This window comes from Gobius niger, assembly GCF_951799975.1.
Source record: "Gobius niger genome assembly, chromosome: 3".
Taxonomy (NCBI): Eukaryota; Metazoa; Chordata; class Actinopteri; order Gobiiformes; family Gobiidae; genus Gobius; species Gobius niger.
The window spans coordinates 30,511,643-30,535,300 of NC_136854.1; the positions used below are offsets into that span (position 1 = coordinate 30,511,643).

General features: G+C 40.1%; 1 protein-coding gene across 9 annotated transcripts in view; it reads left to right on the forward strand.

Annotated features, from left to right (window-relative positions):
• tenm3 (teneurin transmembrane protein 3) overlaps window positions 1-23,658 on the forward strand; it is a 627,437-nt gene that overhangs the window by 499,420 nt on the left and 104,359 nt on the right. For all 9 annotated transcript variants that reach the window (XM_079553229.1, XM_079553230.1, XM_079553228.1 and 6 more), the window contains 6 exons: window positions 5,351-5,497; window positions 11,738-11,868; window positions 11,967-12,055; window positions 18,775-18,894; window positions 20,340-20,472; window positions 21,307-21,435. In XM_079553229.1, coding sequence (XP_079409355.1) covers window positions 5,351-5,497; window positions 11,738-11,868; window positions 11,967-12,055; window positions 18,775-18,894; window positions 20,340-20,472; window positions 21,307-21,435 — 749 coding nt within the window. The remainder of the gene's footprint in view (window positions 1-5,350; window positions 5,498-11,737; window positions 11,869-11,966; window positions 12,056-18,774; window positions 18,895-20,339; window positions 20,473-21,306; window positions 21,436-23,658) is intronic.

Below are 23,658 nucleotides of genomic sequence, written 5' to 3' on the forward strand. Positions count from 1 at the left end.
TAGTCCTAGGGTGTCAAACATGCCAGATCTGGCAAATTTAAGGGGAAAAAAGAAAAGGCAGTCTCTAGCCCATTCCTGTTTGGAGTTATGATTTTTTAAAGAATAACCAGAATGCCCATTCCAGCCACTCGGGGGAAGCTTAAATAAATTTAAAAAAGAATGATTTCCACACGTGTCCAGCAGAGGGCACTGATATAAGAGATCAGGATATAAACAACGCATTATAGCCACGTGGCTTCAATAACAGCTTACTACCACCGAGTGTGGTTCAATGAATATTCACTCCTATGTAGCACTATGTGAGAAACTTGTGACACAGGCTTGTAAAGTGCAATACAAGTGTCAAGGCGTTGTTATTGATTAAGCTACAGTTAAGTTGGGGCTTTGACCAAATCACAGCTCAGTATTATTATTCATTTATTGAAAAAATGTTCTCTATAGTGTTTTCCTGGTTACATTATATGTGGCCCACAACCCACCGTGGGAGCTGAATTTCGGCCCACGATCCAAATGAGTTTGACACCCCTGCCTTAGTCAGTCGATCTACAGTAGTGAGAAAATGTAGCTTTTCAAACTGGTCAACAATATAGTAAGTATGATCATAAAGTGTGATCAACCGAGATAGCTGGATGTTCATGACTTTAAAAAAAGATGCCGTTTCAAGACTAACCAGAAGATCCAGCTTGATTGTTAGACTTTATGATGTTGATCGTCCTGGATGTTTGAGGACCCCTGCTCTTTAATGGAAAGTACGACTAACAAGTAAAAAAAATCCAAGCACATCCAAGAAAACAAATTACATTTACTATTCTAAGTCATTTGACTCACATTAAAAATGTTTGCTGTGCCGTTTACTTTGGCTTGATATTTCTTATTATTTCTGCGTATTCTCGACATTTGTTTTGACCATCATCCGTGGTGAACGCATGTTTCCCATCCATTCTCTTTGAAATGAAAGCTCACTGCACATACATCACACACGCGTATCTCTTTGGTGTCCATATATCGCACGTATCTCATGGTAAAGTATCACAACGTTCAATCCGAGCGTCCAGGAAGTGGTTCGACACACACTGTAGCCAGATGTTGAAGCGCTTAAAAGCATAAATTTCCCCCCTCCCCAATACTTTGTAGTTTGTTTTAAATGCATCATTGCGCGGGTCGTGGGTCGGGCCACTTGATGCTCACAAATCAACATGTATAGCTCCAGCATGTGTTTTAGTGCTGAGCAGATCTCCCGCCTGCAAATGCCGAGCAGAAGGGCTTGGGTGTGAGATGAATCACGGGAAAAAAAAAAAAAAAAAAGCTCAGCCAAATACCAGACGCATGACCTTGTTATTTCAATAAATATTTTCACAATTAGTTTAGCAATCAGCAGCAAAATATACTGCTGCTCTGGGGTCTAACAGAAATCGTTTTTTGAACGTGTCTTTGGTGCAAAATTCAAAGAAAACTTTTCTAACCAAGCCATTACAAAACAAATTTACAATGGTAATCCTCAAGTTTTAAGACATGGGAACCTTTATTTGTCCCACAATGGGGAAATGGCTTTAAATACCCCAACTATTAGAGATTGGGTGAAGGGTCCCATGGATTTATGCTGTCATTGCACATATTTCCAGACAAGTTTCCGTTTCATTTATCGATCTCTTATCCAAGCATGGCCGATATGTTACGAGTGACAGAAGCCAGAGATTGGACACTTGATATTGTTACGTCCATAAATCTGATGTCCTTGTAAACCAATTAAAGTGCAAGCAATCCATGAATGTCATTTGCATCTTGCTACAAAGAACAGAATTGGATTTCAGTTTTATGCAGTCTCACATATTCTTTACATATTGAAATAGCAATGCTGCAAAGTGCCGAACCCCATCTTGCGTTCTGAATGATCGGCAGTCAACATTAAGCCGCTCTTTTTGACAATCAAAAGAAAATAAAAAACATTTCTCTAACATCGTCCACATGTGCGCTCTTGAACTGAATGTTGAACCGTAATTGTCTATGAATATTCCTGGCCACGACTTGTTTGTTGTTCTGTTCTCTTGAATGACGTGTTGCACTGTGTTGTGGTTCTGACTCAGTGCTGCCCCCTACTGTCCCACCCTGCCTCCTCTGCCCCCCTCTGTCCAATCCCCCTTACATCTCAATAGACAGTGTACTTGGCAGTGCTGTTTATTTTTATTTTACTTTTGGCGTTTTTATCCCTAATTTTCCTGCCTCTCTCCCCCCGTGCCCTCTCCTATTCTCAGGATATAAAGGTAATTCATAAACCAAAGACTTGACTCAAGGTTGTCCCAAAAAAAAAAAAAGTCACTATTTTTGCACTCCTGTCACCACCCATCCCACTTTTTCCTGTCCTCTCTATCTGTGTAGCGCTGTCTCTCCCACTATGTCCAAGCTTGTTTGTTCACTTATATCTGTATTTATGGTTACATTGTTTTGTCACTGTCTATGATACAACTACACAAACCAAAAACCTGCACATTCTGTATGGAAAGACAAGATATGTTACAAAACGCCTTTTGGGTAGACTGTTGTGTCGGGAATTGCGGGGTACAATTTGAGAACAAATTTAAAGTTCCACTATTTTTAACAAGGTTGGCCGATGCGTCTATAACCCTGTGTATGATGCTTCTAAACTGTAAAATGTTTCAGTGTTGCTGTCAGTTCAACACAGACACATGTTACAGTTTAGAAGCGTCTATCTCTTACGGCTCTCGAATTATAAGCAAAAGTCTGCAACATAAATTACGATCCGAGCCTCCGAGGTGTATGCATTTGTGACGACGCTCTGACTGAGCTCTTTCCAATGCAAAGAACGGAAATACTCTACGACTTTTGGTTCCGGAGATTATCAGCATTATATCGGCCGATAGCTGATATCACAAAATATCCATTAAATCGGCCGGCCAATATATCGACAACCTCTAATTTCTACATTCTATTATTGAAGGATAGGACCAAACTTCTGTCACAAGGGGTCAGCGAAAAAACGTTTTTGGGTATTTCTTTACTTTACAGCACAATAACAGCATAGAAATATAAAAACAGCAAAAATACCACAGCGCCTGAAACTGTAATGGCCACACACCTGATTTATCGATTGGTAATGGAATGATCATAGCCCTAGCTCAACATAAATACTGCACCAGGAAACATGGCTGGTATTTTATTGGAACCAGAGCAGCCTTACGTCTGTGGTATTTTAATGTTATGATCCAAAAATCCCCTTTTCAACTGCGAGATACGGTCAACTTCAATTGGTTCAAGTTGGCGGAGTTCGCCTTTGATTCATTTTGCAGTCTTTAAAGCTTTACTCTTTTGCAACATATCTCCCTCTTACACGACACGATCAGACGCACTCACGCTCCCGAAAACACGCAATAGCCACAAGATGTTTGTTTGGTCTTGCATCCAGACGCCTGATTCTGTGTATTATATCTGTATGTGTCAATGAAGCCAGCTGCTGTCCCTCTGTCTCACATGTTTACCCCTCTCCTCTGTCTCTCCAGCTGGGCTTTGCTTGGTTTTCAGAAGCAACTCTCTCTCTATTCTCTATTTTTTTTTCTTATGTGTTCCCTTTCTTCTTTGAATCAGCCAGCCTCATATCTTGTCTCTTCTGTGATCGAGGAATGTGGCGGTCGCATAAAGTATAGCACTTCGGAGGCATGTCTTCCCCCCCCACCAGAAAACGAAAAAATCCACCTATGTGTCCTCCCTATACTTTGTGCGCTGGCTTTTCTTTTATCCTGTCCTCCTCACGTTGTGTTTTCACATGGATTTAACCTGCTTCTCTCGGCGAAAATTCACTCAGAGAAAAGAGCGATTCAAAAGATCTCTGAAATTATGGTTATTTTCCCTATTTTCTTTTTGTTCCTTTTCTTTCTTTGCTCTCGTCTTCCATTGACAATAATAACCTGCTTCTTCCTCTACAGATAATGATACATAGGCTGATTCTCGTCGCCGTATTTGGCGCTATAGGGAGTCTTAGCGGTTCATGTGAAAGTACAACATCTTCCGCATTTCACCGAAGGCTGTCTCTATGTTTCTTGGTGTATTGTTTGATATCGACTGATTTTTTTTTTTTTTTGTCTCTCTTGGCTCTGTCTTTTCAGTCTGTCAGTCCATTTGTCGGAGAGAAGTGCATCATATAGGGATAAACACTCACTAAATCCAGGCTTTGACCACGGCGGGTTGCATGAGGCCGCTGTTTGCGGGCTGGAGAAGCCTACAGGTGGCTATGGTGATGGTCAACTAATGCTTTATTTACATAGGAGGAGTAAACACGAGTCCAGCTTGAAAACTTCTAAGTCGAGTTTCAACTGAATTAGCATTGAGCATTGTCAAATTCAGAGGACGAATTTACAGACAACCGAGTATTACCCTGTTATTTGTCTGCGTTGGTTTCCTCCACCACTCATTCCTAAATTAAAACTCCAGCCTGGTACTCTAAATCAATCAATCAATCGGTTGGCATTAAAGGAACAGGCCACCGTTTTCTATACTGAGATATGTTCTTACATGAACTTAGACGAGACTCCTCTATGGGGCCATCTGGAGTGAAGTGAAGCGACCAAGCTCTTCCACATTTTCCCTATTTAAATACGTGAGTAGTTACACGATCCAAGTATAGTTACACAAAATTAAACATGTCGATTTTCTAAAAAAGGGGTACTATATTGTAAGGCGTACTAACATCTTTGGAGCACTTCGATGCCCGCGCAGTAAGATTTCTGAAGATATTATTGCGCGGACATGGAAGTGCTCCTAAGTTTAATTTTGTGTAACTATACTTGGATCATGTAACTACTCACGTGACCGTACTTAAATAGGGAAAATGTGGAAGAGCTTGGTCGCTTCTGACTTCACCCCCGTTTGGTTCCATAGGAATATGCTGGGAGAGACTAAATGCTTACAACATCTTTGGTCTTTTTGCGTGGACTGAGCGCTCGTACAAAGACCAGACAGGTAGCCATCAACTCGTCTAAACTCAGGTAAGAACATATCTAAGAATGGAAAAATGGTGGCCTGTTCCTTTAAGTAGTCACAAATGAGTTAGCTCCACTTTATTTTTTTCTAAACATGCAAAAATCAGGCATAGGTTCCTCAAAGTATGAACTGGAACAAGCCCTATGTGAATTGGAGGCGACCTAATTTTGCGGTGTTGTCTTGCCTCTTGACAAAGGTGTAAAAATCTGAAATTGGCATCCTTTCCGTCACGTCTCCAGCACGCCAAAAACACAGCCTCTCTCACGCCGTCGCTGCTCAAAGCCTGGTCACACCCACCAAACATCCGCCACGCTCACTCGCCGCCCGACTAACCCCACTGTCTCTCTACCCGCTTCAGAGGGCTGTCCGGGGCTCTGCAACAACAACGGACGGTGCACCCTGGAGGCCAGCGGGTGGCACTGCATCTGCCAGTCCGGGTGGCGCGGGGCCGGGTGTCACGTCGCCATGGAGACGCTCTGCACGGACGGCAAGGACAACGAAGGCGGTACGTGTTCGGACATGTGTTGGAGAGAGGGAGAGGGAGAGGTTGACAGGGTTATTTATGGACAGGCTGTGGACATGTTGTTGGCGCAGAGTGTGATATGCCCAGGGGGATGATGGGAACATGGAATTACACAAAGCGAGTCTGGTGTGGTTAAGTAACAGAGCATGGCCAATGGTTTCTACCGGAGTTTGGGCCTAATCGCTGAAATTTCTTCAAATAACGGACTATATATATTGCCCTAAATTACAAGAGCAATTCCCTCTCCAAGGCTAAATAGATTTATTTTGATATTTTAAGAAAGAAATCACGGAGGCCTTCCATCTGACTAAAATGTATATATAAAGATTGCCATAACAAAGTGAAACGAAATGCATGCAGTTCTAGTCATGATTTTCAAACTTGGCTCCATTTTCCCCTCCTTTTGGTGCCGATTTTGTCTTGTTTTGACTTAATTTGCTGCAATTGTAAGTATTGACTATCTAACAGAAGGTACTTTGTTAAAATAATAAATATGGCTGTAATGTTTATGACAATTGCATGTCTTTCTCATATTGTATTGCCCTACTTTAAACAGATCATCTTAAACAAAGACTGATACGAAAGCTGCTATAAAGTACAATATACTCCCAAAACAATATGATTTACTTATTCAAATGACTGTTTCTGATTCTACCATTATGCATAAAGCTATCGCCATAAATACTGACACAGAAGACTGTCGGTGGGTTAATTATTCATTGATTTAATATAATAGGAATCAAATACAATTATAGTGTATGTATAAAGATCTTCAAACCCCCTCAAGCTTGGTTTATGCAAAGTCACGGCCAGGACCAACGTACAACCCACCATCTTTACAGCGCAAACGCCCCAGTGTCAAGGCAATCAAGTTACACAACAATGCATCCAACTTTGTGGTAGCAAATATAGCCTATAGGTGCACACAAAGGAGATTGATTTCTTCCTTTTGCCGCACGTGTGATGGGCTGTGACTTTTCAGATTGAGAGTTTCACCTTGATGTGGCTCTGCGCTCACTGTATGAACTGCATTTGCCAAAGTTCAAAAGGCTCTTTGAAGCTTCAGAGACTGTGAAAATACCAACATTGATGCGACTCAAACTGGGAACATATAGCGACGTGTATGTGGGTAATAATAGGCACAGTGTCGAGGCCGACTTTAACCTTTCGTATGAAGTCGGTGTCTTCGTTGTCATTCCTGTCATCATTCTATGCTTTTAACAACCATTTTGCACAATGTTGAGTGATATTTTTCTGTAGTGAAAGGTGTGAATAACTCAAAATGAGTGATTATGTGTGTGACAATAAAAAGGTTTGAGCGAGCCGTGCAAAATACTATTCACAGCTATTCAAGAAAACATCTGTTAAACTCCAGTTAATCGAGTTTGTAACGGCTGTATTTCAATTAAATGATTTTTCCTGCTTTTATTTATGCATTCCATTTTGATAGTTAGTGAAAAATGCGTCCTTTAAAACAATCTTCTATTTGTGGAGCACAGTCTGTACACAGAGCTATTCAAAGTGTTGTTTCTGGCAGCCCTATAGTTTTTGTCTTTGTTTTTTGGACGAACAATGCTTCAAGTTTCAGTCACATTTGAGTCATTTCTAAATGTGATAGTTTAAGTCTAGTTTTAGTCAGTTTCCTTTAAAAAAGTAATTAAGTAGGCATATAAGTATTACAATATGAAAATAAGTATTGGACATTAGGATGAAGATTGACAGGCTGTGCTACGCTTTTGACATGAAGATTGGACCACAAAAGGCCCAAAACCAGCCATTCTCCTCATCCTCTGATCATCATTTTGAAATTTTTCAATAAAGGGATATTTCACTAAACTCTTCAAATATAAGGACTGCATGAATTAAAAATAAAAAAAATCTCCAGAAATCAACAACACTCTGGATAACTAGGAAATAAGGCCCAATGTCAACAATCCTGAAATATCCCTTTAACAACACCAGCAGTACATTTCAGTTGTTCATCAACATGCTTTCTGTTCATACGCCACTATATAAGTGGAGAAAAAACTATTCTGAGGAAAGATAAACTCCCAGTAACATCACTGTCAGTTGTGTGATGACCATGGAGAAGTCTCGAACGGTCTGACAAACCACTCATAAAAGTCTCGCCATGTTAAGTCACCAAGGAACTATTTTTATCCTGTCATCATTACATTATTGCATTAAAAAATGTTGCGTCAACGTAATGATATTGTTATAGTCTAAGACGAAAAACAACACTGTTTGCAGAGGAAGAATGCTGTGCCAAAGTACATAAAATTAGACTTGGAACGTAAGCAATATCAACAAAGCATGATAATCCATAAACGTTAAAACAAAAGCCAAGAGTGCAGATGAAATACTATTTGTTGTCATATGCAGTCGCGACCTTCCTCACTGTCAAACAAAACAACAGTGCAACACACAATTACTTTCGCAGAAAGAAGGATCGATCCACGTGGCAGATGTGAGAGCTGTTGTGGCATGGTGAATGATCAGTGATTGTTTAGGGTGTAAGGTTATGGCCAGTAATCAAGCAAACAAACAACATTCGAGGGAGGGGGAAAAAAGGCAATTGCGGCCTGTCTCACATCTTCAGGAAGTCTGTTCCAGATTTTAGCTGCACAAAACTAAAACACAGCCTCACCATGTTTATTCCTTGCAGTGTGCACCGACGTGACACCGCCCCCAGATGGTTCATATGGCACTAGCATGTCAGAGATTTGGTGCTACACTGGAAAAATGACAATCTTAGACAAGATAAATGACGTAAAATATTTGAATGGAGGTAATTTATGTTGAATTTGAGTCTGTTTGAACTAATCTAACATTAGATGAAAATGCTAATGCCAATGGAACAAGCAGAAATCCCACGTGAGAGCAGACTAATTTACTTTTACGTTTAAAAATATTTCTTTTTCACTTGAAATTGTACAAAATAATCTGAATTAAGAAAAAAATGGGCTTGCTCCATTGGCAATAAAATGTTTTATCTAATCTAACACAAGACCAAACCTACTCAAACTTTAAATTGAATCTCTTAATTCCAATAAGTTGATGTTATTTTTCCCTTAAAGCTGGGGTACCTGTAGTGTAAATGTATTTTTTGCCATCCACGGAGTATGTTGTAAACACAGCAAAAAAAACAGATCTTGCTGCATTGTTTTTTAAGAGACCTGAGCACTGGACTAATATGGTCACATACATTTTTATTGTTTAATGTTCTTCAAATTTAACTTTCAAATAATAGTTGAATGAAGAGCACTGTTGCTTCAAACAGTCCATGAGCAAAGACATAAAATAAAATAAAAAAATCCCCGATCCACGTCAGAGCAATCATTGTATTGGCCTCTACATCTAACAACGCACTGTAATCATACCTAGACTTATTGTTACCCCTGTGTAGCTCCACATTTTTGTACCGCTGCCATTTCTCAACGTTTGAATCATCATAATGTAAAAGATACGTACCCCCCGCTCGCTCCGGCACATACGCTGATTTTCGCTGTTGTGCAATTTGCCTGTAATTTGCTATAATTTGCGCACTGACCCGGAGTAGGGTTTAATGAAGGCTGAAAACTTTAAACGGCCAAGCGCGTACATCATAAAGACTGTAGAGAGGTAAAAAAAAAAAAAAGAGAAAAAATGGAGAGTGTTCGTCGGTCCCCAGTGCCTGTTGTCCAGATGTACAATTGGCTTTTAGAAACTAACGCAGACGAATGACAGAACAGATTTTATTAGGCCCGCATTCCTCCGCCCGTCTCTCCATCCATCTGCCTCGCTCTCCTCCTCTCCCCCTACCCCCCCTTTAATCCCCCTCTCGTCGTTGCCCGCTCTGTGCGTCTCCGCTCCTTTACTTCTTCCTGGCAACCCTTAATGTGCTGTACGTGGACCAGATGCCGCGCCAAATTGGAGTAAACAAGTAGACAAATTGGGGAAAGTGCAGTTAAGTTGGATTTCGGGCTGATGCAACGTCACCGTCGTTTATTTGACATGTCCAACGTTTGTGACTCTTGTTAGCAGAACTCACCTTGCATTTCAATTAATCATGGATACCGGAAAAAAAATATAATAAAAAACTAGATAGATAGATAGATAGATAGATAGATAGATAGATAGATAGATAGATAGATAGATAGATAGATAGATAGATAGATAGATAGATAGATAGATAGATAGATAGATAGATAGATAGATTTCATTGTCTGTCCCCAATGGTGACAGAAATTCGTCTTTCACAGGCTCAAAACACGCACACACATTTCCATAAAAGCTCAAGGCACATTTAAAATCAACATAACAATTATGAACAGCTGGACTATTATTTGTGACCGTTCATGGTGATTGCATTTGGAACAAATGACTTCTTATATCTGTTTTCGTGGGCCAGGGGGACTTTAAAGCGCCTGCCCGATGGAAGCAGTGTGAAGGAGCGATGGAGGGGTGTGAGGGGTCCTCAGTGATCTGCGTGGCCTTCCTCAGCACTGAGTGACTGAGCATTTTTATTTTTTCTCAGATTAATTGAAACTGACTTAATGAAGAACTTTTCTTCAAGCAATTTTAATTCATTTAAGATGCTCAGTTTTCCAGTGTATCTCCACATTCCAAGAAATGTATCTAGATTAATTTAAATGTCTCAAATTAATAATTATAATTATCATAATAATTAAACATTTTAGTTGTTTTGACCAATTAAGATTAAGTTGGGCATTTGATCGAGAGTATTTCATTTGTTCTGAGAGGTAAGAAAATTGCATTTGGCAGTTTTGCTTTTCTTATTTCAGGCAAGAATATATTAGAACCAGTCAGAAATGTCATCAAATAAGCAAAGTAATCTGAAGTCATTTTTAACCCATGGTTAATACCAATTTTTGTACTGCAGTCCACACATCTATTCACCAGGTCCATAGTTATAACTAACACATTTCAAACGACTCAGGATTAACCATTTTAATGGAATAAAATGTCTCTTGTTCACTTTAACAGCCATTTGTGAAAACAGACCACTGTGTACTATGCAACTAATTTGGAATAGTTAGCTTGTTGTTATAACATTGCAGAAAAGCTCCACTTTCCTCCCTGAAAGTTGTGAAATAAACCTGTCCCTGCAAAAACTGGAAGGTCATACTTGTGTTATGAAAGTTAGGAAAGATTTTTGAAAAATCGGGTACAGCACCTTTCATTTTAATTTTACAGTTGCTAATACTCACGCTGTGTTTATTGCTTTACTCCATTACAAAACTAGTATGTCAGACAGTACAATTTCCTGATGTATTCCCTCAAAACGTCACAGTCTCAGCAACAAAATGACTGAGTATAGCTCTGCTCTGGACACTGTCAGCCCACACTAGCTTTAAAGTACATATAACTCCCCTCATTTGTCATGCCTATTCTCTATCACAATAAAACCTCATATTACATCTTTATTCCCCAATCCAATGTGTGTCCCATTGTCTCATTGCTCTAAATCTCCCTCGATTCCGTCGTATCATGTTTTCCCCGTCTGTCTCCTCCCGTTGTCCCGATACTCAGGCCTGTCCCTCCTGCATCTATAATTATTCCTAATCCCACGTTATCCTCCGCTGCTCCCTAAGCCCTGTGTTTCTTCTCCATCTCCTCCTGTTCTGATCCCGTCCTTATCCCCCCACTCTCCCCTGCTCCGTGTGCGTACATCCCTCCATCTTTGTCGAATCGCCGACCGACTATCAAGTTTCAGAGATTAATATCCAGTCCATTTAAGTTCTTTTGCAGAAGTGAATGGTGCAAAAATATGCATAGGAGAGATAAAAGGACATGGTTAAAAAAAAGGAGTTCCACGACATCCCAAGTCCCATGTAAAATAAAAATAATAAAGAAGGTATCCTGTCAAGCTGAACTGGGTAGGAACCACAGAAGGTGAGATCAGGTGGGATCTGAAGAAAGTGGTGTTTCCTTTGGGCCACGATTGGGAGGTTCAGCCCTTGGTCTTTTGACAAGGAAGAAAACTGACCAGCCACAAAACAAATTTGCCTAACTCTGTAGTAAAAGGTGTCTGATGAGTACGGGTGAAGTTGTCGTTGAGGCATGCTTGGGTCTTTTTTTGCCAATACCTGCGTTCAATACTGTTCTAACACTGGTCCAATCTAGACATTTGTTGTAAAAAAAAAAATCTTATTAAAACTGGTTGCAGAGGGCTGTACTTTATAATCACCTTCCCCTGACTTGTTATGGTTTGTGTTTCAGATGGCCTGGCGGACTGCATGGATCCGGACTGTTGTCTGCAGCCGTCCTGTCAGAGCCAGCAGTTCTGCAAGGGCTCCCCGGACCCCGCAGAGCTCCTCAGTCAGTCTCCAGCAGCTCTTACCCCTCAACAGGTGGGGCCCCATTTCACAAAAAAAGACATAGATACAGTATCACAGTTGTATCTTTTTTTTTTCTAAAGCTGACCAAACATCTCTGTCTTTATCCACAGGCCGCCAGATCTTTTTACCAGAGAATTCACTTCTTGGTCGGTCCAGAATCCACTCACATCATCACAGGAGACAGTCCTTTCAACAGAAGGTACAGGAACTTGAGTCTTTCTTTAAAGATTTATCCTCATGAAGTGGTTGAATAAATAGCGCTTGGAAGATCGAAGAAGCAATGAATAGTTTTTTAACAAACTTTGAAGCTTAGACCCTGGGCAAGCGATGGAACTCAATGTGCCTCAATGCGAAAGAGAGGAGAAAGTGCATCTGAATTGCTTAAGAGCTGGTTGATTGTGAGGCACAGGTCAACAAAAATAGCAACCATCTTGTTTTAAAACTATAAAGACATTTAAACAATGCTGTCAGATATAGTGGATTCAGCCAGGAAAACACTATTGCAGAAATGGTTCTGCCTCCTTTCCTACAGTCAATCACGAGATCAGCCACTGCGTTACATCTACAGTATAATCTATTGTGTATAGGGTTTTTTTTGTCCTGAAGCTTGCTGATTTTTTCACAGTATCTTCGTCAGATCTGAGCCTGCCTTTTGTCTTGTTTGTCATTTGTTTTTACCCATAATTCATAATGACTATGACTCTTGATGTCTCTTAACTAAACCTTAGGGATTTTTACTGCTACTATAGGCCCGGCAACTCATCCTGCTGTGTGTCCCAAAATAAATAAGTGTAAAACTGGAGAACAAGTTTAAGTAAAAAAAAGAAAAAGTCTTCTCAACTCAGTGATTTCAGTGAATTTGATGGGAGTGGGGAAAATTGCGGAGGACAGTACTGAAAGCCACTGAAACGTGATTGCAATTCTGCGCAGCCATTCACTTTGCTTTTGTCAAATTGTTCAATGTGTGCCTGAATGCAGCGTGAAGAGCAGAGGCCACAACCCAGTGATAAAAAAAAAAAAAAAAAAAAATTTGAGTTTCAGAGATTCAGCTGCTGCGAGGGTTTGTGAATATGATTTCTTCTGCATTCAATTCAGCAGAAGGAGAGAAAAAAAATCGACCTTAAATTATTGGACAGCGGTTAAAGAAAGAGGCTGTGTTGTGTTTTGGATCGATTCTAATTTATAGCAACGAAAGCTTTTTTGTTGTGGAAGTTGAGTGTTTATCAAATTGCTCAATACATTCAATTGTTAGTGGAGTGAAAGTTAAAGCATTGCTATTGGGGAATTTGGGAATCTCGCAAAATTTAGTGAAATCGACCCATCATTCAGAGACACCGTGAAAACCTGTCAGGAGAGTGGGCTCCTAGAGTCCTAGACAGACGTAAAAAGCTGGAGAATTAGTTTATTGTCCGTATTTTAAATTGGTTTGGGGAGGATAAAAAGGAAATAAACCCACACAGACACAGAGAGAACACACAAAGTCCACACAGAAAGATTTTACACATAGTCCGGAATCAAACCAACGACCAGAGTTGCCAGGAAGTTAGCACCCAAACCCACCCAAAAGCCTCTCGAAGCCATAATACCCGCAGATCTATGACGTGGCTGTAATATCCAATGTATCATACTAGTTTTTAATGCCACTGCAACCCTTCAGTGATCTGGACCTGCCCCATTATCACTTTTACACAGAAATAGTATATATGGATAACAAAGCCAGAAGACCGCAGGCAGTAATTGTTTAATGCAGTGGTCCCCAACCTGTTTTATTTTGCGGACCCCTGGACCGTTCAGTGGTCTGTGTACCTCCACCCAAGGGTGTTGCAGTTTATTTAGAAAGCAATCACTTAAAAGCGCTATTTTTCTGTGTAAAACCACAATGTTACATCCAAAAATTCTCCCAAAACTACACCTTTATAGCAAAATATAGCTTTTCCTATCAAACTAATGTTCAGTTTCCCCTTTTATTTTCCAATTTGCAATAGTTCCAAGTATCCCCTGCTAGGTCCTCGAGTATCCCCTGTTGGGAAACTCTGGTTTAATGCACGGAAATACGCAAAAGGTTTGGCAGACCATGGCAACCCTGCCTGGGACCTTCTTGCTTTGAACCAAGTATGCTATGGTCGACAGTGTTTTTGTTTTGATTGTTTGTTTTCTGTTCATCACGAAGATTGATTGGATGAGGGTTGAGAACATAATTCGGGCAGCTCATGTTGTAAGCTTTGTAGATACATTTTCCAGACTTTGGGGAAAGAAAGTAAATCTATGGGTATAAAGATGTTGACACGTGCGCTGCCAGGAAACAGAAGGCCTAGAGGAGCGATCTGCCACATTTTGGATACAAAGAACAAATATACAGCAGCAACCAATTTTAATCAATGTATTTACAGTTAATGTAAGGACTGAACCTGGGCTAAACCATTAAGAAACCAGAGCTAAACGAGGAATGACTCGAGACTAGACCAAGACCAAAGCATTGTAAGGCTTTATCGTATGAAACATCATCTTTTATCCTATAGATTACTAAAATCTTGGCTCTAAGACCACGAGTTGCAGTTGCTAGGCCAAGAGGAAACCCCAATGGGAGATTTATGCATGTGGTAAAAGAGGACGTGGAAATAATCGGTCTTAGAGAAGTGGATAGACTGAATTGCCGCGATGATGTAAAATGCAAAGGTCTCTCTGAAATTGGCTTTGAAGGCTGGATTGTATTTTAAATCAATAGCAATTTACATCAGTTTGGAGTGTTCTTTGCACAGTGACAGGAGGTGTTTGTGGTTCCAGACTTGCCCGCGGCGGCTCCTAAAAAATTAATGCTTTGAAATTGCTATGAGCCTGCCTTTGTAATAGTGGTCATATTATTATTTTTTATACCTCCACCGACCACCTCCTGTTCCATTTTAGCTGCGTCCAAGAACGACAGCAGCAGCAGCAGCAGCAGCAGCACTACCCATTTCACCTCGACGCACCCAGAGCGTATAGTGTGCCCATTCATGGCAAGGGGAAAAGCTGCAAAGTTAAAAATAAATGGCCACAAGGCTGAGGTAAAATAGCTCAGCATGTGCTTCTGAGGCTGATGTGGTGAGATGCTGGTCGGAAAGTTCTTCTCTAAGTGAAATCTTTGTAACGTGCTAAAGCGGGTCAAACGGACTGCATAAGCTAATGTCTACGTGAGTTACTGTGACGTAAATCGAGATTACAGCCCTGCGGGTGAGCACTGAAAACCTTACAATGTTGGTCTCTTTGTCTTGATTGAAGAAGTGAAGAAATGTAAATTAAATCTGACGTCTAATCTAGCTGCTATTTATCTATTCATTCAAAAATATTTCACAGTACATGTTTTTCGTAAATTCAATTCAGGTTTTGTCCTCTGTGCGTTTCACTCTGAATGATACAAGTTAATTATGTTTGGCCTTTATGAGTTTGGGGCTGGAGGGTTCACGGATACCTGGAAATTAATTTGCAGTTTACAATGTAAGTAATTCATGGGCTCAAATCAATACACATTTATTAAGAGCTTATGTCAGAGAGGAGCCCTGCAGCAAAGTGACATTGTGTGGTTGAGGACATTTCAGGAAATGTAAGCAAAAGTTTTGTCACGCAGCCTGAGTTTGAATTACTGCTGTTTGACATTGTCACCTTTAATGGTGCAATAAAAACAGTACAATTTTAAGAATGCACCCAGAATTGTGTGTGTTTTAGTTCAGAATGCTAAGTAAATACCTTTTTTAAGATGTACCTGTAGTGTTGTTTCATTTTGAGTGGCCAAAAAAGTCTACATAGATGTTGGTCACATTGGAGCCATGATAATACAATGTCTCATCTAAATGGGATATGGAGACCTCAAATTGCGTTTCTGAATCCAATATCTTGTTTAATCATATTTGCTCTGAGACTATTTACACACAGCTCCCTGAGTGGTTAATGCTTTTTGAATGGGATCAGAAGAAGAAATCTTAAAAGCCTTTTGATCAGGCAGCGCACTTCAGGCTGAATGCTGAGATCAGATCATTTTGATATAACTAAAAAAAAAAAAAAACATATTAGTGACTTAATGCATTATATTGAACAAGTGTCTTCAAGGTCTCAAAAATGTTTAAAGCTATTACATTTTGAACTATACTGTACATAGATGGATATTTTATCTAAAGATTTTCAGAGTGCCGCAAATCTGATTGTCCTTCCTGCAACAGATATGATAACGCTCACTGTGAGGCTGATTCGAGTTGTCTCAGCCCCTGAAGGCTTCCAAAGACCTTTCTAGTTATTTTATTTTGACGAAATACAAAAATACAGTAATTCATTTCACTTCATTTTTTTCAAAGTGCTGGAAATCCATTTGTCCTTGGTCTGTTGTGTCTGTGAAAAATAACCATCTATAGATACAGACAGCATTGCGTCATAGAAGGTGGCGTGGCCTCGCCGAGGGGGAAAACAGAATTTTTCACTCTTTTTCGACATTTTCCGGTGAAATACAAACTTATTTATCACATACAAATAAAGTCAAATCTAAATCGGGTCCATATGGATGTTAATTCACAGCAGATTGTTCAGTAAAAGCGAAAAAATGGCAGTCGTAGCTAGCAAGCTAGCGTTGCATTAGCACGATGCTAACATAAAGCATCATGTTAGCATTCTCCGTTATTTATGTATTTATGGGCTGTTGAACCACTCCTCTCCATGCCTTTGTATCTTTATTTAGTAGAAAACTATATTCATAATTCAGCATTTGTTAAAGGGACTAAACAGAGTTTAAAAATGTTGAAATGAAGTATTTTAAGTACATATTCCAGCAATGTTCTTATTTGTAGAATGAGCCCAGACCACAACTGCCTTTAAAATCCTGCACTGTCATTCAAAAAGTTGTTAATTCGGGTCTGAAGTGCCGTCATGCACAAGCTTAATATAGAAGCTGCAGTTACACGTAAGACCTGAGGTAGCAGTAGTGAGTATAAAATGACCAACTAATCAGAGAAAGTTGAGATTTTTCCCCAAATTGTTTTCCCCTTACTATACTCACAATAAAATATTTGGTCAAACCTCAGCACTCTTGTCTCACAACAAGAAGGTTGATTTCTTATCACAAAGCTAGGGTTTTTCCCAAATACATTCTTCCGTGAGACAGTTTTTTAGAGGTTTTATTTTTGCGAGAATTTCAGATCGATGAGGGGGCCAGGATGTCCCGGACTTTGATAGATGTTGGGTTGAGTTTGACTCCGCTGTAAAGGCTGAGAAGAATCCTTTCTTTGCCTGATTTTAGCGCCTACAGAGCCTCAGTCAGTGTTTAAGCTGCTGTGGGCGTTAGCGGTAGCATTAGCGAGCTTTTAACTTTATGGGAACATTGTTAGTGGGCCAGACCTAATTTGAAGTCCCCTTAGGCACTGATGTGTGGTTGTTCACCCTATTGGTACTGAAGAATGGGTCATACAAAAGGTAAATTTTCCTATGCAACAGAGTTTTGAATTGTGTTACTAAAATAGCGAGGGGAAATCTATTAGAAGTGCCCTGATATCCTTGGCAGCCTGCAATGTTCTCCAGCCCACCTGATCCTCACCCCACCAGCAATCTCTGGTCATTATCTCCTTGAGTTCACTCGAATGTGCCAGATGAAACCGCCGAGCACAGATATGTAAATGAGAGCGATGTGGCACTCCGGTCCGTGCTCTAATATCACTGTCCCATTACCCCGCTCCCTCGGCTCTGCTCAAATGTTTTTAGTTCAAGTCAAGCCTCGCTGCTCTCTGCTGGCTGCTATCCCCCAGCTCGCACAAAGAAGTGGTCGGATAAAATGCTATGTAAATTAGCTAATAGCTCAGAGGGGAAGTTGAAAGTAGAGCCCTGGGTAAACAAGTTAACTTTAACTAAATGTTGGTTAAAATGCAGCCCAGCTCTCCGATTATAACCATGGTGTAATGTTTTTTTTGCTAGTTATGGGCGGATGATAATTTATTGCATTCATTGACTGAATTTTGGTACAGTCATTTTTAAATGGTTAAATTAATGTTTTGTTTTTTTATACAAAAGACATATTTTCCATTCTTCTTTTCATTCATTTCTCTTTAATTCAAGCTGGTGAGTTACTTATGCATGATAATGGCTTTGGTAATTTCCCTGAGTTTCAATACATTTTAAGCTGTAACGTTCTGAGCACCTTTCCTCCATTCGGCATGACCCAAATCTAAAAGCTTCTCAACTGGAGAGCAACAGTGCAAGGCCTCATTTGAAAGCAAAGGCCTACAAAACTGATCCTAATGTGTTGCCACATTTTTTTTGAGCGTTGTCGTATTGTTGTCTCTTTTTCTTTCTTTTTTTGTCGCTTTTTTGTTGAGGTTTCAACCCATTTTTGCACATTTTTATGTTGAGTTTTTGTCATTTGTTCGTCAATCTTTTTTTTGCCTTATCGTTTCTGCTTTGTTGCGTTTTTGTCACATTTTTGTTATGTTTTCATCCTTGTTTTTGTTGCTATTTTGATTTTGTTTCTATCTGATTATGCTTTTATTTCAACAAGCTTTTAGATTTGGGTAAAGCCAAACTAGAGAAAATGTGCTTGGTTGAGGTGGGGTTAAGAGGTTAGTGTAAAATGCATTGTACTGTATCTGTATGGAGTTGATTTTGCCAAACTGGCCCTTATATAATTTGGTATCTGATCAAAACTAAAATCACGGCTGTGCATCATTTCTGTTTGTATATATTTGTTTATTTATTGATTGCAAGTCCACCTACCACAAAGGCCAACCAGAAACCATATACCTGTCACTAATAGCCATGCTGCTGATTTCCACACGCTCTATGCCAACAATTCTCCGCAGTGAAAAGCATTGCCTTGATGTGCAGCAATAAAATGCAAGGTTTCCATAGATATACTCACTTGGGAAGTTGTTTAAGTTAATCTTGTGTAATTCTGTTCTCTCTCCTCAGTTTGGTGTCCATAATCCGCGGACAGGTGCTCACAGCAGACGGGACGCCCCTCATCGGAGTCAATGTGACCTTCGTGCACTATCCTGAACACGGATACACCGTCACACGCAAGGACGGCATGTATGTGGATCATCCGAATACTTCCAAATATCATTACAGAAACAAATTGTATCAATCTTTTTGTTTTTTTTCATTCAATCTTATAGTTTTCCTTACCGTGCTATGATTACGCTTATAATAATGTTTCCTCCGCTGCTTGGGTTAGTTTGATGAAAGAAGTATTTGATGAAAATCCAAGACAATAACAGTGAAAAAGCTTTTTCAGAGCTCATAAAGTAAATGTAGAACTCAATCAATGTAATAGTGACGCCCCGACCTCTACTCTGACGTGATGATCTATGTTCCTCCATATATGAAATGAATTGTGAGTTAAAGGCTTTTTAAAACATTTGTACCGTATATGTTTATTTATGATCCAAACTTAGACATCAAGTCAGAGTTTTTACTTGACTGCATATGTACTTCCACATATGTGCATGAATTACCATCTCAGACTTGACTCCGAGGCCAAAGTGCTCTCGCTGCTATCGAACCATATTCAAATGCACTGTGGTATTGGGATTGTGTCAGATAAAAAGTTGAAAAAGTTGTCACAAGAAAGTTACTCAGAAAAAAACATCTAAATAAGAGTAGGTTTGAGGTCTAGTTGAATCCTTTTTACTCATTATTCCCTATTTTTATAGTAACTGCAGGGGGCAAAAGCAGACTGGGAGATGTTCAAATTCATCTGAATACCAGCTAGAAATCTATGCCAATCTTTCGGACCATTAAAAAGCAAGAGGGCATGGCGGTGTAGCGGTTGGTGCCACACAACAAGAGGGCCCCGGAATCAAAGGCCTGCCTAATGCAGTGATGGCTCCCTCTGTAAACACATACTTCACGGCCTGTCCCTCCTCTCCTACCTCCTATCAGGCGAAGCGTGTGGGTGGCACAGACTGCAAAGGCTCTTTTAAAATGCATTGGATTCACACGGACACAATCAATCACACACACGCCCACTCGCCAAAACACCCAGCGAGGTTAAGGGCCTCTAAACACAGCGCTAAAACATACGGGGAGGTAATGCTATGCACATACATCAGAATGGAAATCAAAGGCTACGCAGCCAGTTAAACATGGCAATTTCAACATCAACAATGTGACGGGTCAAAACGCAAAATACACCGTTGGGCACATTGTTATCCGGTGGTAGTGGTAGTTACGAACGCATTAGCTACTTTATTGTGTTATCTGAAGACATGTTGTTGAGAGCATGTTGATGAAGTAGTCCGAGCTCTCGTCTCATAACAAGAAGATCACGAGGTTTGACTCCCATGGGGCTTTGCTGCTGTGTAAAGTGAGTGTGTGTTGGGTGATCTGTTACCCCATCAACCCATCAAGCACACACCTGATGAACATATGGGAAAAGGTCTCTGAATGCTGTGTTACATGGATGCGATTCTCATGGGTAATAAAAAGTCTACTTCAACATGGAATGACCTGTGCATTTATCTGGTTTTGTTCAGGTTTGACCTCCTGGTCAATGGCGGCGCTTCCTTGACCTTGAGTTTTGAGCGCGCTCCATTCCTAACCCAGTACAGGACGGTGTGGGTGCCTTGGAACGTCTTCTATGTGATGGACACATTAGTCATGAAGAAAGTAAGTGCGATCAACTAGCTCAACAGCTTTGTTCTGTATTTGACATTGACACACCGTCCTCTGTGTCTGCCTTTCCAAATACACCTTTCTGACACTGCAATATCCTGATTCCATTTATAACTCTTTGATAGGATACTCTTTTTTTCTTTTTCCTCTCTAAAGAACATGCTCAACTTAAGGTGAAACACTCAGTGCTCAATGTTGACATTTTAAGCTAGTGTTCTTCCCAAAAATGTTAGTTTCAATGTCCGAGTGAAAAAATGACCAATGATATTTATTTTATGACGTTTTATTGAGTATCGCTTCAGAGTTTTCCAGGAAATTACAACAGCAGCACGGCTCTCCATCTTTTCTCACTAGTTATTCATTCATGGACATACAGCACACTGTAATCCAAATATGGCCATTTCCTTGCAATAATATGTCCACTTTAGAAGCTCCTCCTATCCTGATTTATTGATCTTAGAATCACAAAAACAGTGAGTCTCTTTTAACTAGCTTATCAAAGAACTTGACAAAATGAGACCATTAATTTGGCTCAATTCATTATATAGATTTCATAGCTGAAAATATGACATTTCTTTGTTTTTGTGTGAAATGACAAACAACTTCCAATACTCTCAGTACTCTACAACAAAAATGTATATCTCTGAATTATCTTTCCCCCCCCCTATTCTTCTGCAAAGTCTCCCATTAATGTCCTTTTTGCCTTGGTGTATCTCAAGGATCAGTTTATGGACCACTCGATTTCTTTGCAAACATCAACCAACATTTTGTCTATGATCCCATTGCGTTGAGATTCCATGCATTTTAATTGAGCTGCTACTTTTCCAGGAGGAGAACGACATCCCCAGCTGCGACCTGAGCGGTTTCGTCAGACCAAACCCAGTCATCGTGGCATCTCCTCTGTCCACGTTCTACAGGATCTCCCCTGAGGATGGGCCTATCATCCCCGAGACACAGGTGAGAAGCTTTTTCTAATGATCCTTTGATTTGGTACTTTTATTTTCATGGCCGGCTGGTTAAATTGTAATAGGCTCTAATCTGTTGTGGATTTTGATGTTTTAGATTTCATATTACATTTTCCATTTATATTCACTTACCATCATTGCCCAATTGTGCTCCATAGACTCATACAGACTAGGTAGAGTGTCTCTCAGGAGTACATAACAGTTGCCTTGAGTGGGACACAATCCTCCAACCCTTTATATGCCCAATTAGACCATAATCCTGACCAGTTTAACCAAAATGTTTCCCTTCCTGTGAAAAAGAGTAGGCATTCTTTGTTGAAGTCAAAACCTGGACATTGGCACATTTAAAGTTAGTGTCCGGTTGGTGTATGTTTTAGATTCTTTGGCAGTGGATTTAGGGAAACAGCTGTAAAAAGTCCAGTCTGAGAGCAGGTCCAAACCAAATGAATGGTTTGGTTTGGTCGAGGTGACGGAGTGTGAGAGAGAAAATGCTAAGTTCGCCCATGTGTTAAATAAAACAATATAGCTTTGGTTTTAAATAGAACATGAGACAGAAACACCTTTAAATTCCCATATGTTTTATTCAGGCCTATTGAACTTCTTTCACTGTATGTTACCGACTCTCCGAAACTTCCCAAGCTTCATACCGGCATGTTGCTACATGTCAAACTAACTGTACCCAAGCATGTTTAAATAAGTGTTTGTAATTAGGAAACAGGTCAAGCTTGGAATTATATGAGACCTTTAAAGGAAGACGTGACCAAGATGTAAATGATTGTGTCTAGACTTGCCACTTGAATTAAAATCATTATTAATCTGATGTAATGGACAAGCTTATGCAGCATAAAAATGTCATAAGCCTTAAGATGTGTCGTGTCATTGCAATCAGGGTAATCATGCTTCATGCCTTCGACCTGCATCTTTTCAGTGATGGAAGTATTGTGAAAGATTTTGCGCTACTCTAAGTTCTCTAATTGTGTTTCGTGTTCGCTAAGCATTCCTGACCAAGGTAGAGATCTGTGATGCATTATAGTCTCCCACTGCTACATGAGGAAATTAAAATCTTACATTTTCAAGGTGCTAAGGAGACACAAAGAGAAAGACAATTATTATCTTCTTTCGCATAGTATAATATCAGTTTTGCAAACAAATACTGGGTGTATGTGTATGTATTCATGACAATGGCTCAAATGCAAATGGTACATTTCCAGAGGTTATCAAATTAATCTTAACAAAAATCTTTAACTCTGACATTTGTGATTAATTAAAAAATATTTCATTGCAAGGGCGTAGGTTTGGTGTCAGTGTTGGTGAGTGTGTTAGAAAAAAAAGATTATCATTAGATTTCTTTTGCTAAACGCGCGCCGTAATCAGGCTCCAACAACTGCTGCAGCCTAGTTGGAACATGAAAATGTAAAGATCTGCGCGAATATTTGATTTGACCAATCAACACGAAACAAAAAGTGTCTCTCCAAGCAACAGTACTCACATCCATCTGAAGCCTTTGCGAAAGATTGCACATTAAGATCTCCACAGTGGTTTGGTGGGTGCCACTTGGTCATCCTCATCTACGCCCATGTTTAATTATTCCAGCCACATTTCTACAAACACTCTAGTACGTGGACAATGAATTCAGAACCACTTAAACAAAGGAGTAATTATCCGCCTGCCTGGATTCAAGAAGACCCTTTAATCTTTTGACCCACTTTTGATCAGACATTTCTTTGCGTAACCGTTACAAAATTCACCTCAAAATCACATTCCTCGATTCCGCAGTGAAACGTACCGCTTTGAGCCTGAGAACTGTCAGAAAAAAAAACTGCTAAATGTTCACACACTCGGCTCCGGACAAAGATGGAGGCCAACCCACGTTTCTTATAACAACACCGCCACCACAGCGGAGGGACTGCGGTTCGGAGGAGCCTGATTTATAAGAAACACACACGCCAGAGCTCGCCCCACCCTGCTCCCGCCGCTAACTGCCCATGAGCCTAATAGCATGTTTCCCTTGGCCCGTGCAGCAGAGGCTCATCACGCAGGAATGCAGTAATTGGTGTGTTATCTTTGCGTGAAAAAGAAAAAATAACCAAGTGTCTAATGATTGCAAGATTGAGCGAGAGGTGTGCGGTTGCTTTTGTGGTGATCACACACTGTAAGAATAGATTTGTTGAGGCAAGTTGAATCTTGATTTGAGGAGAAAGAAGAATTAAGTAAC